This window comes from Myxine glutinosa, chromosome 2, assembly GCF_964187855.1.
Source record: "Myxine glutinosa chromosome 2, kmMyxGlut1.1, whole genome shotgun sequence".
Taxonomy (NCBI): domain Eukaryota; kingdom Metazoa; phylum Chordata; class Myxini; order Myxiniformes; family Myxinidae; genus Myxine; species Myxine glutinosa.
The window spans coordinates 235,319,350-235,338,818 of record NC_136262.1 but is presented as its reverse complement, the minus strand read 5'-3'; the positions used below and the strand labels follow the sequence as shown (position 1 = coordinate 235,338,818).

Sequence of the window (19,469 nt, the reverse complement as noted above, 5' to 3'; positions counted from 1 at the left end):
AACTTCTTGGAGACGATTGTTGAGAAAGTAGATGGGAGGGTTGTCCAGTCGGTCGTTTCGGAGAGACATAGTAAGAGTGTGAGATTTGTCAGGATTGAAAGACATGTACCACTTGTTCGACCAGTCTGTGATTTTGTCCAGGTCTGAAGAGAGTGGGGAGGCTGCAGACTGCCGATCAGAGGGATGAGGAATGGAGCGGCAGAGAGTGGAGTCATCAGCAAAGAGATAGAGAGGATTTTCCAGAGAGATCATTGATACAACAACAACAACATGCATTTTAAAGGCCATTTTCCCTGCTAGAGTGGGGGTTAGCCTTGCGGTCCCCATGACAATCTTCTCCATTTTGCCCTATTTTCTGCATCTCTCCTTGTTAACCCCCTTGCCCGCATTTCTTCTTCCACCATCTTTAGCCAAGTCTTTTTCGGTCTTCCCCGTCCTCTGCTTCCTTCTACATTCATTTCCATCACTCTTCTCAACCAGTCACTTTCATCCTTCCTCAACACATGACCAAACCATCTCAACCTGTTCCTCTTCACAGCATCAATCACAGGCTCTATTCCCATCATCTTTCGCAATTCATCATTTGTCTTCATCATCATCATATTTACATCATCATCATAATCATCATAATCATATTTACAGGGGATCATTTATAAGGGAACATTTACTAAAATTTACAAAGTGAAGGTTCTAAAAACCGTAACAATATTTTCTTAATCAATTGTCTAACAGCAAAACGAAACCACTAGTGCTTCATCCAAAGATGTAACTTTTAGAAATTTAATGAAATAAGTTATTTATTGTTCGACCGAATCGCAGAGAGAATCGCGAATTGCAGAGAGATCATTGATGAAGACCAGAAAAAGCACAGGGCCCAGAACACTGCCTTGGGGAACTCCAGCCTGAACAGGAAGGGGGAGATGAGAGAAATCCATTCAGGGCCACACGTTGACCACGATCTACAAGCCATGCGTGGAGGTTTCCATGGATACCATAGGGGGACAGTTTGGTGAGCAGAGCTGGGTGCCAGCCCGTATCGAAGACACGTGATATGTCAAGGGAGACAGCTCTGATTTCCTGTTTGGCATTGAGGACCTCCATCCATTGTTGAGAGAGCAGAAGCAGCATGTCCAGAGTAGAATGACCTGGTCTGAATCCAAATTGATGATTGAAGATCAAGCCATTGGAGAAGAGGAAGGATTTGAGATACAAAGCAATGATGGATTCCATGACTTTGTTGATAATTGGGAGCAGGCTGATTGGTCTGTAGTTGCAAGGATCTGTTTTTGCACCTTGTTGTGTAAAGCGGTAATGTTTGCTGATTTCCAAGATGCTGGCAGATGACCTAGAGCAAAAGAGAGGGTGAGATAGAACGGCAGAGCAGGATTTTAAGACCCATGGGCTGATGCCGTCTGGTCCAGTTGCAGAATCAGAGTCGAGGTTTGACAAAAACTTCTCCACCTTGTCAGGAGAGAAGGACACAGAGTCCAGGAGCAGTTGGGTTCGACTGGGTAAGGTGGGAACAGAGAGAGATGGGTTTGGGACACAAGATTTTGAGGCAAACACAGAGTTGAGGCATTCGGCTTTGTCACGTGTGGTATCAACTATGTAGCCATTTGAGGTAAGGGAGGGGATTGAGGGGGAACAAACACCAGAAACAGATTTGACCAGACGCCACCAGGATTTGGAGGAAGGAGACAGGTTGGAGAGTTCATTCTTGAGTGCGAGTCTTGAGTGAGTTTTCTTGAGTGAGTTTTTTTTTAAGCTGCCATTTGACCTTCAACTCGGAGAAGTATGATGTAAATTAAGTGCAAATGCGCCTTACTATAGGCAAACTAGAGGTCAATTTCGTTCTGATTGGACACCTTCGTCAAGTTATGGTGAAAATGTTAAAATGTATACAATTAGGTAGGTAATGACCATAAATATTAGGTCAAGGTCAAAAAAAATGTCAACCCTGTATACTTTGTATTCCTATTATTGATGCAAAAATTCCATTCCGAAAGTCCTCACTCGGAAATTTGGAGAGAAGAAAGAAAAAAAACAACTAAATGGTGGTTTAGCACTCCGAGTGGTCTAAAAAACTCTGAGGTAGCATTAAAAATGGGGGCACTAACTGTAGAAACAAACCTTACAACAGTTACAAGCCTCCCTCTTCGGCTTAATTATGTCTCTCATCCATGATGGCCGCTGCGATGAATAACTCTTACATATTGATGACCATTGTTTGCAACAAGGCGATTTGGACGTTTCTGAAGTACCACATTAGTATGACAGAGGGGAACGAAATTCCCTTAACTCTTCTCCAGATCACAAGTACAGCAGACTTTGTTCCTGCTGTTCAACAAAACAACCCTCATATGCCCAAAAATATGAGCGGCATGTTGTATTTTAAATAAAGAGTTACGAATTGAACAAACCTCATCATTCAATACCTTTTGCTCATCAGAAGGGTTAACAAGTGAAAGCAGAACCCAACACATGCAAACTTGTCCACAAAAAGCAATTATGAAAGATACTTGGAAAAAATTGAAATTACACTTTCTGTGCCAATTGCGTAAAAACAACCAACATTATTCTGTGGCAGTTCAGAGCAAGACCAAGAAATAGTCCAACAACACATAGCCTGGCTTGTTTGATACATTAGTTGAAGAGGATAGTATGACCTGGTGGGGATACCAGTTCGCAATTACCATAAAACTTCGACAAAAATGCACACTTTTTTTACCCAAAAATCTTTTTTAAGTTAGAGGTGCGTACTATACATAGGTCTAATTTTTTTGCAAGTTTTCTTCAGATTGAAACGATCGTCGAGGACGTCTTCGAAAACGGAAGTGGCAATACTCAAAGAACAACAAAGAATAGCTAAATGTTTAATATATAAGTTTAATAAATGCCACTTCAAAAAACGATCTCCCCATCCACGTGACGCTTTGAAGGTGACCATATTTGGCATTGGCAACGTCTACGCAAGCATGACGGCTTTCACACGAACCTCCAAAATGCTGACGTCACCGCCTTTTGCCGACGATCTGTGACCCAATCCAGCAGTTTGGCCTCGAGCTCGGGATGAGCAGCTGCCTGACCCCGTTCCGCCATTTTGCTTTGTGGAAGCGACTGCAGACGCTCGTTCTGTCGTCTCCATATTCTGATGTTCACAACAGATATTCCGTCGAATTCCAGCACAGCACCTCTGTTGCCGTGATCTTCAGCGTATCGAACAATGTTTAGTTTTTGGGCCGCGGTGTATAATCGTCGTCGAGAACTCATGGTTAATTACAGTGAGAAAACTAGTGGAAATAGAAGTCGCTGGTAAATCTTATGAGCAACTGAATGAAGCTGTTGAAGAACACTTGGGTTTTATAATAAAATATAGCCAATTATCAGCAACTTGAGTACCACATGATTGTCGTCTGACAATAGGCCACGGTTGCTTCGTTGGATTGCTATCCGACTTCCGCCGTTTATTTAATATGTGCTGCTATGTTTAAACTTTGCGCAATCACAACTGAACATTGTGATTGATACGATTTACGACTGTCGTAAATGTAGTGCCCCGACCTGCTATGATATTTTTTCATTAGCGCCGCTCTGTTCAACTATTACAAAATTGTGGCCGACAGTTGTGGTTGGGATGAACTTCACCGTTTTTGACAGATGTAATAACATGTTTTACATCGATAATTTTTTCATTTGAGTGCTGAAATGGGGGTGCGTATTATATTGTTGTGGATATGAGAATTGAGTTTTTTTATTGTGTAATGAATTGTAAAGACCACCCTTCTGCCTCCATTCTGTGTATAAAGGTCAAAAGGCGTCCCTTAGTTAGGTCATATACCATCACGTTAACCAATCATAGATTTCCTCCTTGTTGGTAGTTATTTCCTTATTCTGTGTAGGTTAAGGCTCTGTTCCCACTAGTTGACATTCTCCATTGCACCAAGTGAAATAAGGTAGATCCCCTTTCATTTTCATTCCCAAAGCCCCATTCCCAAAGCCTCTATTGCCAACTGCATTCGCCGCCATTGCCCATGTGCTCCAACTCGGAGAAGAAGGGCGTGGCCCGCCCATCGTCATCAAGAGGTGGAGCCAGGAAGCCCCTACGGCCAACCAAGAATGAGTGGGTATGGCTCAAGAGGGCGGGGTTATAAAACCCGTTGCATCAGCCCCCACCGAGAGTTGCGCCAGAGACGGCAGATGAGTCGAGACGAGCCCTCGGAGAGAGAAGGGAGACGCGTCCTGAGGTGAGCCAGAGAAGCAGCTTTGGCTCCACCAGCAGTTTTGGCTCCACCAGCAGTTTTGGCTCCACCAGCAGTTTTGGCTCCACCAGCAGTTTTGGCTCCACCAGCAGCTTTGGCTCCACAAGCAGCGTTGACTCCACCAGGCAGCGTGGGCTCCACCGGGCAGCTTCGACCCGTTACCCCGCGGGAACCAGGATCGGCGGCATCGGTGACCGTCGAGGTCCAGCCCGACGTCCCGTGCGGGATCAAGCCCGAACCATCTGCCCCAGCTGAACCTTCCCATTCCTCCTTCCAGTCATTCCTGCCTCCATTCCCCATTCGTGTGAGTCCGTCTTTGTTTGTTCTGTCCTGGGGTATTAATTAAGACTGCATAGGTAAGCTAAGTTTCACTGTGTCCTTCTGGTCCGTCCCTCTTTCTGCATTATTTTATTATCTTTCCTTCTTCCTTGGTTATTTTGGTCCTGTAAATAGTAATAATAAATCATATTCGTATTTCCTACCTCTTGTCTTCTTCTTCTTCACATCCGTCGTCTTTGTCTTTTCCAAATTGAATACCGGTGGCACGATTTTGGCCAACGTTTAAGGAATCGGGTTAGTCTTTGTTAACGGTTCGGGCCGCGGCTGCCATCCGCTCGGCAAATTAACATCTTATCCGCGGCCGCGAACGAAGCTGCTCACCGGCCTTTTCGGAGGTCACGGTGCAGCTTCAGGGACCACGTCGGTCAGCAATAATCGAGGGGACTAATCCCCCCTCAAAGGGGAACCATAGGCCGACGTTGGGTTCCGTAACAATATATAGGTGTATAGATTTTTACACCGCAACAAAAGTCCAAGTTGGGGGTGCGCGTTATGCATTATAGTCAAAGTTTTACGGTAATGTAGGTGTTAAGTTTTTTTACTTCAGGCATGGACCGGTTCGTGAATGACTTGGGTAAAAAACAGCTAATGGCAAACGATGACCAATAAATTCCACATTCGTGTGCCACCTTCAGGCGAACGTCAGGCATTGACAACATGTTCTCTATATTTTCATTTCAAACAGCATCATTCATCATTCCAATCACAAATTAATACTTTAATATTAATACTGTATATCAAAAGATAATGTTAAATCACGATTGTATTGAGAAATCAAACCAGCGAACCATCATCATCTGTTCACTTCTGGATTCAGAGCGAGATCCATGTCGTTCGCATTTCAAAATCATAATTGTATTGAGGAATTGCTGAAACCTCTGACCTACTTTATGACACCTGCTGGGACACCAAAACGTTCCACAGGTCATTATATTTCCTTTTAGTAAAATATACAACTCGAATGGTTACTAAACGCTGTCCCCCTGTCATGTGACCAGATCCTCAGTTCTGCTTGGTGTACATTTGTGGGGACATACGGACAGACAAATGCTGTTCGATACAGCATTGCCCTGCAGGTTGGGCCGTAAAAATGGAATACAACGAGTGAACAAAACTGTGCAGTGAAATAAGTAGCCAATCCATTAGAAAGATCATACTGGTACAATGGAATAATAATAATAACTAGAACTGCCACTTTAAAACTGCTGGCAGTGATGACCGGTTTACTCGCACCCACTTTTGATACAACCCCACTTTTGATACAACCCCACTTTCATTGGACATGCTTTGACACAACCCCCTTGGATACAACCCCGACACACACACACACACACACACACACACACACACACACACACACACACACACACACACACTACCCCCACACACACCCCCACCCCTCCCCGCACACCCCTCCAAACACACACACACACACACACACACACACACACACACACACACACACCCTACACACACACACACACCCCCCACCCCCAACACACACACACACACACACACCCCTCCACACACACACACACACACACACACACACACACACACACACACACACACACACACACACACACACACACACACACACACACACCCCTCCACACATACACACACACACACACACACATATCCAACCCCCCCTCCTCCACATGCACACCCCAACCCCTCCCCACACACACACATATCCACCCCCCCCCCCCACACCCACACACCCATGCACAAACACCCCCACACCCCTCCCCCCACACGCACACCCCTCCACACAAACACACACACATCCCCCCACCCCATCCATTTAAAAAAATATTTTCGTTTAATTAACGATATCTGCCATCCATGGAAGAACGTCATGCCGTGGCATGACGTCATCCGTGGCCCGTGCCGTATGTCAGCGGAAAAACGAAGTATCCCGCCGATCAAACTTGGTCAAATTTTTCATGATTGTCACCAAATTTGTTGTGGTATTTAGTTAACTCATCCGAGGCAATACGACAATCGAAATCCGATTTGAAATCGGAGCAAAATTGATGCCGCAAGATCTGCCTGCAACGCATGGATATTTTACCTGAGGAAGAATTCACTTTGGAAATGCGATCCATTTAAAATGTTAGATTTTAAATAACTTCGTCATTTGTCATCGGATTTCCACCAAATAAAGGTCACCATTGCTTGCAGATACCTCTCTTTCTCCTTAAAATTGAAGACAGGATGAACTTCAGAGCGAGAAATAAGCCGAGGCGGCGGAGAGTTTTACAATGTTATTTTCCAATGTAAATGACAATATCGTGTAGTTTTACGAAACTTCATCACAATTTGCCCAGATTTGTTGCATTCGAATGTTAACACCCTCTAGCGACTGCCAAAATCCAAAGACAATTTAATTTCGAGCTACCCTTAGCTCGTGAGGTGGTTATGTCACATGGCCTGGTCAAAAAAAAGTGTTGTGGTTCTTCTTCTTCAGGCAATAACAACTTCTAGTTTTCAGACCGTACATCCAATCATCTTGAAATATTGCACACTTGTTACTCTTCATGACTTCTATTAGAGTATGAAGTTTCACGTCGATCAATAAAGCTATTCAAGAGATATCCATTAAAAAAAAATATATTTTCGTTTAATTAACGATATCTGCCAAACCACGTGACCTATCGCAAATTCTAAAATGACATTTTAGTAGACTGACATGCTGAACAGATCTGTAAAGCTTCTCCTCGATTGGATCAAAAATGAGGGAGGAGCTAGGTTTTAAAGGTTCATGCTTAAAAACGTCATAACTCTGAAACCATGTGACGCATGACGTCATGCTCACTGACTTTTTTGTTCGTCATGGGTATGCGATTCTGCTTGCAACGTTTGGCCTCGATCTGTTCAGCCGTTGCAGAGAAAAAGGGGTTTTCGTGTTTTCACGAAAAACAATATGGCGGCCGAACCACGTGACCTGCGACGTCATAATTACCATTAAAATATTCTACAGACCGAGTCCCTCCTACGGTGAAAATTTTATCTCAATCGGCCCTATTATTGCTGAGAAAATGTTTTTTAAAGGAAATTAAAACTTAAAATGGCAATTGCACTGGGAGACGTGGCCTGGAAGGACAAAATGGTGCGTTTCTTCTTCTTTCAACAATAAAGACTTATAGCTTCGAGACCGTACATCCAATCATCTTGAAATTTTGCAGACTTGTTCCGCTTGATGAGAGCTACATTGCCTTAAAAATTCAAGTCGAGCCATGCAGTGGTTCAAGAGTTACAAGCTTTTTAAAATTTAACTTCCATTATTTATTGCGGCCAAACCATGTGACTTATCAAAACGTCTCAAGTAACATTGAAACATCCCCCCATGAGGAACATTTGTGTAAAGTTTCCACTCGATATCTCCACAAATTATGGAGGGGATACCATTTCTAGTTTGAGCTTTAAAACGTCATAACTCTGAAACAATGTGTCGGATGACATCGTGCTCACTGACTTTTTTGTTCGTCATGGGTATGTGAATATGCATGCCAAGTTTGGGCTCGATCCGTTCAGCCGTTGCGGAGAAAAAGGGGTTTTTGTGTTTTTTCACGAAAAACAAGATGGCGGCCGAACCATGTGACGTATGACTTCGAAAATTTTTGCAATCTGAGTGTTTTTTAACTAAGCATCTGGGAAAAAAAATCCCATTTTCAGGGGAGAAAATTTTTTGTTTGACGAATTTTAACCTCTTCACGTTAGCATTTTTAATATACTCGATACACGTCTTTTGTTCCCATTGAAGAGTCCTTTAGAATGAGCCATTCCTCAAATTTTTCCATTGAGCCGTTTCGGAGATACAGAGGGGAAAAGTTGAATTTGTTTTACAAGATGGCGCCCACACCACGTGACCTATGACGTCATAATTAGCACTAAAAAATTCTAGTAGCCGAGACGATCATTTGCTGAAAATTTCCTGTCAATCCGACCAGCGGTTGCTGAGAACATTAATTATGAAGTTTTCAGAGGTGCAAAATAGGGCGGAAGAATAATAATAAGAAAAACTCTAGCAGTAATAATACGTTACTCTCCATTTCATGGAGAGTAAACCTAATAAATTATATGGCATTAAAGCCAAAAAGCTTACCGCCTCAAAAAGCTCTTCCATCAGTCCATTAACTTCCTTTTCTGTAAGTAAAAGGGGAAGATGAAAATTTTAAATGGTCAGATATTTAAAAGTTGATGAAGGGGGTGGGGTTATCAGTGGGCACAAGCAGCTTAAACAGCATACAGATGGTATCAATTTAATATAAGCCATTTTCAATTTGAGAAAAAGTAAATGCAACAAAAACAAGGGATAATGTATTCTGCTCCTCCAATGTGCATCACATCCTATTCCAATCAGATTAAAACACAACACACCAAACTACAACTGACCAAGGGAGGGAAACAGCAGCTCAATTTACAATTGTTTTGTGAGTCAAAGGCAACACAGTAAGAAGGAAGTAAGTTTATCCATAACAAGTTTGATTTTTATCCCTTCAGCTGTTCTCAAGTATCACATTTTTACCCTACATGACCTCTGACCTTTGACCCTATAATCTAATCAGTTCATCTTTGCATCATAATATACCATATACTTATACCAAGTTTGGTCAAAATCCCATCACTGGTTCACAAGTTAGTGCAGTAACAGAATTTTTACCTAACTGGACCACTGATTTTTGACCTTTGACCCCATAATCTAATCTTTGCATTATACATACTTCCATCAAGTTTGACTTGTTATCGCGGTGCCGGCAATCTATCATGGACTGGCAGATGCACGAACGGACAGACAGCCAAGCAGAGAAGACGAAAACATGCCTCCGGCAACTTTTTCGGCATAGGCACCAAAAAAATTTTTTTTAGGCCATGAAGAAGATTTCCATGACATTAATGATTGTTTTTATAAGTAACCAATGTCAAATGCAAACTTCAACATAAAAGGAAGGAAAAATAGACAAGACAAAAAAAGCACCTCCAACCACGTGGGTATTGTGGAGATTTGGGAATGTTTCTATTGAGAATGTTTCTATCGGAGATCTCGCAAGATCTTTGTCGGCGAGGTCACGTCTTTTCGAAGCTGTCCACGCTCTCACGCTTTCGAAGTTAAGTAATTGTTCACAATTGTGTTTTTGTCGAAACTGTATTTATCTTTCGGTGTGTGTGCCTGTGGTGTGTCCTGAGGAGGATTCTCGGTGTTATTCTTTCATACCTGTATAGAAAATCGTCGGATAATTCGTGCCGCATCTTTTGAGGCCTTGTACCGTGTCCTACCTTGAGGCTTTGTTTTTCTCTCAGCGATCCGTCGATTGTGCTCCAATTACTTTCGTTCCCTCAGTTTTTCCCAGTCTTTTCACCCCATACTTCCTTGTTAAAAATCTCAACTCAAAAAAAACAAAAAAAAAAAAAACATTTCCTTCTCTGTTCTATTCGTTTATTCGTTGATCTTATTCGTTCGTTCGTTCTTCGACCACGTGTTTCACCCCCATTTCCCCAGATAGTTTTCACTGTTAAATTTTAAAATGTTTAAACTTTCCCCTGAAGTACTGTATTCTGTCGTATATTATAACACTTTTTTCTTCTTCTTCTTTTTTAAAAGGGTGCTTTCGACTTGCTCACCAAATCTATTCATTCCAAAAAAAAATTCCATCTCTTGCAGTTCCTCTTTCCTACATTCCCTAAACTCACCTGCACTCCACCCCCCACCCTCCAGCGTCCTGAAACGTATTTTTGACTCGGTCACAAGAAACTCATCTTGCAAAAAATGTTCGTTTCCCACTAATCGTACTTTCCAAAATCCAATCTCACCCCTCCCATCCAAATCTTCCCCATCACCCCTCCCCTTCAAAATTTCCCCATCACCCCTCCCCTCCAAATCTCCCCCCTTGCCCCTCCCCTCCAAATCTTCCCCATCACCCATCTCTTTCAAATCTTCCCCCTCCGCTCCAAATCTTCCCCATCACCCATCCCTTTCAAATCTTCCCCCTTGGCCCTCCCCCCTCCAAATCTTCCCTATCACCCATCCCTTTAAAATCGCCCCCCTTTCCCCTTTCTCCCCTAAACTCCCCCCACACCCCTCCCCTCCGAGACTCCCCCTCACCCCTCCCCTCCTAGACTCCCCCCTCACCCCTCCCCTCCCCTCCAAGTCTCCCCCATCTCCCATCCCTTTCAATTCCCCCCCTTGTCCATTCCCTCCTAAACTCCCCCCTATCCCCTCCCCTCATAAACTCCCCCTATCCCCTCCCCTCATAAACTCCCCCCTCACCCCTCCCCTTCAAATCTCCACACCCTCATTTCTTCTCCATTTCCCCCCTCTCACCCCTCCTCCTCAAAGCGTCCTCCACACTTCTTCCCCATTCCAACTCTCACCTCCATCTCCCCCAACCTTCTGCCTCGCTCTTCCCCCTCCTCAAATAACACCTCACTGTCCCTCACCCAGTCACCCAATCACAATCAAACCTTTTGTCCGCCCCATCCTTCCCTTTCTCCGAGCTATTCTGAAATCTCTGACACACCTTCAACAGCTCTCCCGACCTCTTCCTCCTCTTCCACATCTTACCCAACCCCTCCCACCCCCTGTTCTGTATCCGATGCTCCCCCTTCCTCTTCATTAACGGTATGGACCTCAAACATCCGGGGCCTTCGCTCAAACTTGACTGATGTCTCCATACAGGTTGCTCCAGACAAACCAGACGTGATCTGCTCAACAGAAACCTTCCTCCTTCATGATGTCTCTGATTCCTTAGTATCTCTGCTGGGTTACTCCCTCCTCCAGTATGATAGACCTGAGCCTCGTCCTGGAAGTGGGGTTGCTATCTTTATCAAAAACTCTCTTCCTCACTCGCCCTGCACTGCCCTCTCTCCACATCACCCTCAGGAATACCTCTGGCTACGGCTTCCCCTTCGCTCCCACCTCTTGTTCATATGTGTGTTGTACCGTCCACCAAACACTGATGACTCAATCTATATCTCGCTGTCTGATAATATTGACCAACTTCTATCTACTCATCTCAACTCTCTCTTCCTCATATGTGGTGATTTCAATTGTCACCATGCCAGTTGGCTGGGTGTGGGTACCTCTCTCACCAGCCATGGCTCCTCAGCAAAGGACTTCTGCGACTCACTGGGACTGACACAATCTGTCAATTTCCCGACCCGGATCTCAGTCAACGGAGCATCTTCTCTTCTGGACTTGGTTATGACTAACTTCCCTGCAAATGTCTGCTGCTCATCTTCTGACCCAATCGGCTCATCTGATCATGTGCTTGTTAAAGTGGACATCTCTCTGACCATTCTCAGAGAGCCTCCTCAGCGTCGACGAGTCTGGCATTTCACTCAGGCCAACTGGCACGGTCTTCAAGCAGCCATAAATCATCTGGACTGGTCTCCCATCTCTACCGCCTCTGACATCAACTCATCCTGGGAATTCTTCCAAAGTAAATTGCTCTCTCTCATGCAAAGATTTATCCCATCTCGTCTTCAGTTGTCATACCCTTCCTCCCGTCCATGGTACACGGAATCTTGTGGTGAGGCTGTTGCCCAGAAACAACTTGCCTTCGTTTCCGAGAAAGCAAATCCAACGGAAGGAAATCTAATTTCCTTTCACAAAGCCCGAAACAAGTGTGTCCACCCTCAGGAGAGCCAGGAAACAATATCTCTCCGTTCTCAAGACCGAACTCTCTTATCTGTCTCCCTCTTCCAAATCCTGGTGGCGTCTGGTCAAATCTGTTTCTGGTGTTTGTTCCCCCTCCACCCCCTCCCTTACCTCAAATAGCTACACAGCTGACTCTGCATGTGAAAAAGCTGAATGCCTCAACTCTGTGTTTGCCTCTAAATCTTGTGTCCCAAACCCATCCCTCGCTGTACCCACCTTACCCAGTCGAACCCAACTGCTCCTGGACTCTGTGTCCTTCTCTCCTGACAAGGTGGAGAAGTTTTTGTCAACCCTCGACTCTGATTCTGCAACTGGACCTGACGGCATCAGTCCACGGGTCCTAAAATCCTGTTCTTCCGCTCTTTCACTCCCTCTTTTACTCAAGGTCATCTGCCATCTGCTTGGAAATCAGCCAACATCACCGCTTTACACAAACACAACACAACACAACATGCATTTTAAGGCCATTTTCCATGCTGGAGCGGGGGTTAGCCTTGCGGTCCCCATGACAATCTTCTCCATATTGCCCTATTTTCTGCATCTCTCCTTGTTAGCCCCGCATTTCTTCTTCCACCATCTTTAGCCAAGTCTTTCTTGGTCTTCCCCATCCTCCACTTCCTTCTACATTCATTTCCATCACTCTTCTCAACCAGTCACTTTCATCCTTCCTCAACACATGACCAAACCATCTCAACCTGTTCCTCTTCACAGCATCAATCACAGGCTCTATTCCCATCATCTTTCGCAATTCATCATTTGTCTTCCTCTCTCTCAACGATACTCCGCACATCCACCGAACCATTCGCATTTCCACCCTTTCCAGCCTTCGTTGCTGCTCTACATTCATGACCCATGTCTCGCTCCCATAAATCATAACACTTCTCACACATGCAGCATACACCTTTCCCTTCAGCTTCAACGACACTCCCCTCCTCATCAGCATGCCAATCAGTTCCCGAAACTTCTTCCATGCACATCTCACTCGAGCAACCGTTGCCGAGTCTGATCCACCTTCTCCATTCAGCATGTCTCCGAGGTAGCAAAATGTTTTCACACCTTCCAGGTTCACACCGTCTCCAAGATCCAACTCAACATTTCCTCCATCTGCAGCTCCCTCTGTGCACACCTTACATTTGAATGTAGCTGCCACACTGGTTAATGGCCCTCTCAGACCGCTACATTTTTGATGAACACACTCAGCGCACATTGTATATTGAATGCAGTTCACTCCGACACCCTTCCTGCACACAGCACATGGCCACTTCCCAGTTCTTTCCACCTCACCACATGCTTTACCACTTGCCATCACCTTCGTCTTTCCTATATTCACCTTCAGACCTTTTGTCTCCATACATTCATTCCTTCCACCTGTTCATCTTTTCCTTCAGTCCATCCATACTTTCCGCAATCAACACCAGATAATCTGCATTCAACAACTCCCAAGGTAAACCCTCCTTTATGTTCTGAGCCAGCACCTCCATCACAGCTACAAATAGTAGTGGACTTTTGTACCGACCCCTGATGCACACCGCTTTACACAAAAATGTGCAAAAACAGATCCTAGCAACTACAGACCAATCAGCCTTCTCCCAATTATCAGCAAAGTCATGGAATCCATCATTGCTTTGGATATGAAATCTTTCCTCTTCTTCAATGGCTTGATCTCTGATCATCAATTTGGTTTCAGACCAGGTCACTCTACTCTCGGCATGCTGCTTCTGCTGTCTCAACAATGGATGGAGGTCCTCAATGCCAAACAGGAAATTAGAGCTGTCTCCCTTGACTTATCACGTGCCTTCGATACGGTCTGGCACCCCGCTCTGCTCACCAAACTCTCCTCCTTTGGAATGCATGAAAATCTCCACACATGGCTGGCGGACTTCCTCTCTAGTCGTAGTCAACGTGTGGCCCTGAATGGGTTTCTCGCATATCCTCTTCCTGTTCAGGCTGTAGTTCCCCAAGGCAGTGTTCTGGGCCCTGTGCTTTTTCTGGTCTTCATCAATGATCTCTCTGACTTTCCTGAAAGTCCTCTCTACCTCTTTGCTGATGACTCCACTCTCTGCTGCTCCATTCCTAGTCCCTCAGATCGGCAGTCTGCAGCGTCCTCACTCGATGCAGACCTGGACAAAATCACAGACTGGTCAAACAAGTGGAACATGTCTTTCAATCCTGACAAATCTCACACTCTTACGATGTCTCTCTGAAAAGACCGAATGGACAACCCTCCCATCCCATCCACTTTCAGGAATAATCCTCTCCAAGAAGTTCTGTCACTCAAGCTTTTGGGTCTCACTATCTGCCATGATCTTTCCTGGGAAAACCACATTTCAAATCTGGCCTCCAAAGCCAGTCGCCGACTGGGCTTCCTCCGTCGTGCGAAGTCCTTCCTTGGCACACCTGAGCTCCTCACCACATACAAGGCTTTCATCCGCAGCTCAATGGAATACTGTTCCCCCTCTGGGCCGGTGCTCCTGCCTCACACCTAGCTCGGCTTCACGCTGTTGAAACCAAAGCTTTCAGAATCATTGGAATCTCCCGCGATGAAGCTAACTCTGAGGGCCAAGAGGGAGGAACAGAGAAAAGAACAGAGAGAGGGTGAGATAGAATGGCAAACCAGGATTTTAGGACCCGTGGGCTGATGCCGTCTGGTCCAGTTGCAGAATCAGAGTCGAGGTTAGACAAAAACTCCTCCACCTTGTCAGGAGAGAAGGACACAGAGTCCAGGAGCAGTTGGGTTCGACTGGGAAAGGTGGGAGAGAGATGGATTTGGGACTAAAGATTTTGAGGCAAACACAGAGTTGAGGCATTCGGCTTTGTCACGTGCGATGTCAACTGTGTGGCGATTTGAGGTAAGGGGGGGGATGGAGGGGGAACAAACACCAGAAACGGATTTGACCAGACACCACCAGGATTTTGAGGAAGGAGACAGGTTTGAGAGTTCATTCTTGAGTGTGGAGAGATAGTGCTTCCTGGCACTCCTGAGGGTAGACACACACTTATTCCGAGCTTGGTGGAAGGAACTGAGATTGCCTTCAATTGGTTTAGCCTTCCAAGAGGCAAAGGCAAGTTGTTTCAGGGCAACTGCCTCACCACAAGATTCAGTGTACCATGGATGGGAGGAAGGGTAAGACAACTGAAGACGAGATGGGATAAATCTGTGCATGAGAGAGAGCAGTTTGCTTTGGAAGAATTCCCAGGAAGAATTGATGTCAGAGGCAGTGGAGATGGGAGACCAATCCAGACGATTGATGGCTGCTTGAAGACCGTCCCAGTCGGCCTGAGTGAAATGCCAGGCTCGTCGACGCTGAGGAGGCTCTCTGAAAATGGCCAGAGAGATGTCCACTTTGACAAGCACATGATCAGAAGAACCGATTGGAGCAGAAGAAGTGCAGCAGACATTAGCAAGAAAGTTTGTCATAACCAAGTCTAGAAGAGAGGATACTCCATTGGCTGAAATCCGGGTCGGGAAATTGACAGATTGTGTCAATCCCAGTGAGTCACAGAAGTCCTTTGCTGAGGTGCCATGCCTGGTGAGAGAGGAACCCAGCTGGTATGATGACAGTTGAAGTCACCACATATGAGGAAGAGAGAGTTGAGATGAGTGGATAGAAGTTGGTCCATGTTGTCAGACAGTGAAATGTAAATGGAGTCATCACTGTTTGGAGCACGGTACAGAACACATATGAACAAAAGGTGGGAGCGGAGAGGAAGCCGTAGCCAGAGGTACTCCTAGGGGTGAGGAGGAGAGAGGGTAGTGCAAGGAGAGTGAGGAAGAGAGTTTTTGATAAAGATAGCCACCCCACCACCAGGACGAGGCTCAGGTCTATCATACCTGAGGAGGGAGTAACCAGGAAGAGATATTAAGGAATCAGAGACATCTTGAAGGAGGAAAGTCTCTGTTAAGCAGATCAAGTCTGGATTGTCAGAAGCAACCTGTATGGAGAGATCAGTCAGGTTTGAGCGAAGGCCCCGGATGTTTGAGGTCCATACCGTTAATGAAGAGAGAGGGGGAGCATCGGGTACAGGACAGGGGAGTGGAAGAGTAGGATAAGATGAAGGATGAGAGGGGGAGGTAGGGAGAGCAGTTGATCATGTGTCAGAGATTGCAGAAGAGTTCCAAGAAAGGGAAGGATGAGGAGGATGAAAGGTTTGATGGTGAAGGGATGAGGCACAGTGAGGGGTCGTTTGAGGAGGGGCAGAGGAAAGTTGAAGGTTGGGGGGGGGGGGGGGGGAGGAGTGGACGTATGAGATAGAATGGAGACGAAGTGGGGAGGAGGCAGCTTTGAGGAGGAGGGGGGAAGGAAGAATTGGAGAGGAATGGTATGGGGGGAGATTTGAATGGGAGGGGTTGGGGGGGAGTTTTGAAGGGGAGGAGTGAGGGGGTAGTTTAGGAGGGGAGGGGCAAGGGGGGTGTTTAGGAGTGGAGGGGCAAGGGGGGAGTTTCGGAGTGCAGGGGCAAGGGGGGGGATTTGGAGGGGAGGGGCAAGGGGGGAGTTTAGGAGGGGAAGGGCACGGGGGGAGTTTAGGAGTGGAGGGGCAAGGGGGGAGTTTAGGAGTGTAGGTGCAAGGGGGGGGGGATTTGGAGAGGAGGGGCAAGAGGGGAGTTTAGAAAGTGGCTGATTAATGAAAGACGAACATTGATAACAAATTGGGTTTGTTGTGATTTTCAAGTTCGCAATCTGATTCAGAATGATGGAGGAGGGGTGGAATGAATGTGAATTTAGACCATGTCGTGAGTGAGACGTATAAGAGATTGAATTTCTTTTTTTTGACGTGGAATGAGTTGGAGAGGAAATTGAAAAAAGCCTTTTAAATAGGAAGAAAAACAGTGTGTTGTAATATACCACTGAATAAAACACTGAAGGGGAAAGTTTAAACATATTTAAATAATATTTAAACAGAACCGTGAACAATCTTATATGCACAAATACCAACGGGGGGAGAGCCGAGAGGGACCACCACGAGTCACGTGAACAGGGCAAAAGGTGGATGGCAAGGAGATAATGGGGGCGGGGCGAACAGCACACCTGAACAGAAAGTACAGGATGAGACAACAGCACACCTGGAGAAAGGAAAATAAATGTTTTTTTTTGTTTTTTTTGTTGTTTGTTTTTTTTGGGGGTGGGGGGGACTTAAAACGTGAGACAAAGAGTATTATGTTCGGGGTAGAAGGGAAAAAACTAAGAGCCAAGCAAAACACGATGTAGGGGACTTAGGTTAACAAACACCGACGGCGGTACAAGGCCACACACGCGGAGCAGAACACGATTATTTAATTACAAGTTACAGGAAATTCAAACCAAAACTAACTACAGACTTGGCATTTAATATGGAATATTTTTTTTGTGGGGGTGAACTTACTTTTCAAGATGTCTTAGAACCAAAAGTTCATTGGAATTATGTTGAAATTATTATAGATTTTGTTAATGTGACCTTTAAAAGAAACAAAAACCACATTTGACATTTCAAAACAAATAAATTGATCCTTGAAAGTGATGTAAACTGATATCGAACTCAATTCATGGACAGTACTGGGTTAAACTTCTGTACATTTTCCAGAAGTATCTCTTTATTTTGCACATCAGCCAAAAAATTTTTTAACAAAAACAAAAGTTAAATTACGACTGGGATTACGGACAGTAAAATTACAGTTCAGTACTTCGTGTAACCCCCACGAGCATTCAGGAGAGCACGTACACGTTGAGGCATGCTGTCCACGAGATTTGCCAAGGTTTGGACAGGAATCGCTTGCCATGCAGTGACAATAGCCTGTTGCAATTCACGCACAGAGGTCGGCTGCTGGTCCAAGTGGTCGATTTGACGCGTTAATTCTGCCCACAAGTTCTCTATCGGATTCATATCCGGGGACATAGCAGGCCACTCCATATGCTCTACACCACGGTCAGCAAGAAAGTGTTGGATCATGCGAGCACGATGAGGCCGTGCATTGTCATCTTGGAAGACAAAGTTTCCTCGAAAGGCTGCACGAGCAAATGGAAGCAATGTTGTGTTTCTTCCAGAATGGCCCTGTACTTGAACTGGTTCAGGTTTCCATTCAGAACAACCAGGTCAGTTTTGCCCCTTGCATGAAAAGCAGCCCAAACGGTCACCCCACCACCTCCAGCTTGGACTCTTGGCACTATACAATCTTTGTTGTAGGCTTCATGCACTTGTCTGCGCACTTGGACACGGCCATCTTGACGACAGACCAGAAATCTAGACTCGTCACTGAAGATCACGTGATTCCAGTGTCCTGGCTGCCATTGACAGTGCTCTCTGGCCCACTGCAATCGGCACTGGCGGTGTTGTCTGGTCAGGCGTGGCTTTCTCGGGGGACGCCTGGCACGATAGCCTGCTTGAACCAGTCGTTGGTTGACTCGCCTTCTGGATACAGGCACATTTGTCAGTTGCTGCCACTCAGCCCTAAGCCGATTAGCTGACTTGGTACGGCCATTGCAGACTAACCGGTGCAGCTGGCGAACATCCTGCTTGTGGTTCTGCGGGGACGTCCTGGCCTCGGTATTGGAGTAGGGACACCCCTCTGAGCATTTCGTTTCAGGATCTTTGACACGTGACCTTGAGTGATGCCATACCGCCGAGCAATAGCACACTGTTTCATGCCGTAATTTCATAAAGCCACCACTCCATGACAAACAGCATTGTCGAGTTGATGGACCATCTCCAGAGGAAGCGGCAATAACTTTTAGAGACGTGCAGCAATTGTTTTCCACTAATACAGAACGCAACAACCCTTGTATACCCGACTGTGAAGCCAATCATCAAATGCACCTGCCTGTACATTTTGCCACGCCATCTGTGATATAATCCTGTTGTTGACTTCTTGCTGCGACAGACAATCAGTGACATGGATCTTTTAACAAATAAATCACCAAAGTGTAAAAGAAACTCACCAGATTGATATACTGAGTTAAGAAAGTAAACCCAAGTCAAGAAAGAAAAAAAAATTCCATATTAAATGCCAAGTCTGTATAAACAAACAATAACGCATGGACGATAAAATAACGAGTTGAAATTTGACAAACACACGAATGAAAAAATAACCGCTTTGGAAGCCAAGTCTCAAGGTCGGAAGCTTCAACAACTAGGCCGCGTGGCACGAAATATTCGACTATTTTTTACAGGTATGAAAGATTAACACCGATAATAATCTCCCGAGAGACACGCAAAAGGTACACACACGTAAGATA

At 45.3% G+C, this 19,469-nt stretch overlaps 1 protein-coding gene across 3 annotated transcripts in view; it reads right to left on the bottom strand.

The window, feature by feature from the left end:
• The window catches only part of LOC137420737 (GON-4-like protein), a 177,833-nt gene that overhangs the window by 79,525 nt on the left and 78,839 nt on the right, over positions 1 to 19,469 (bottom strand). For all 3 annotated transcript variants that reach the window (XM_078772346.1, XM_078772347.1, XM_068106068.2), the window contains one exon: positions 8,710 to 8,750. In XM_078772346.1, coding sequence (XP_078628472.1) covers positions 8,710 to 8,750 — 41 coding nt within the window. The remainder of the gene's footprint in view (positions 1 to 8,709; positions 8,751 to 19,469) is intronic.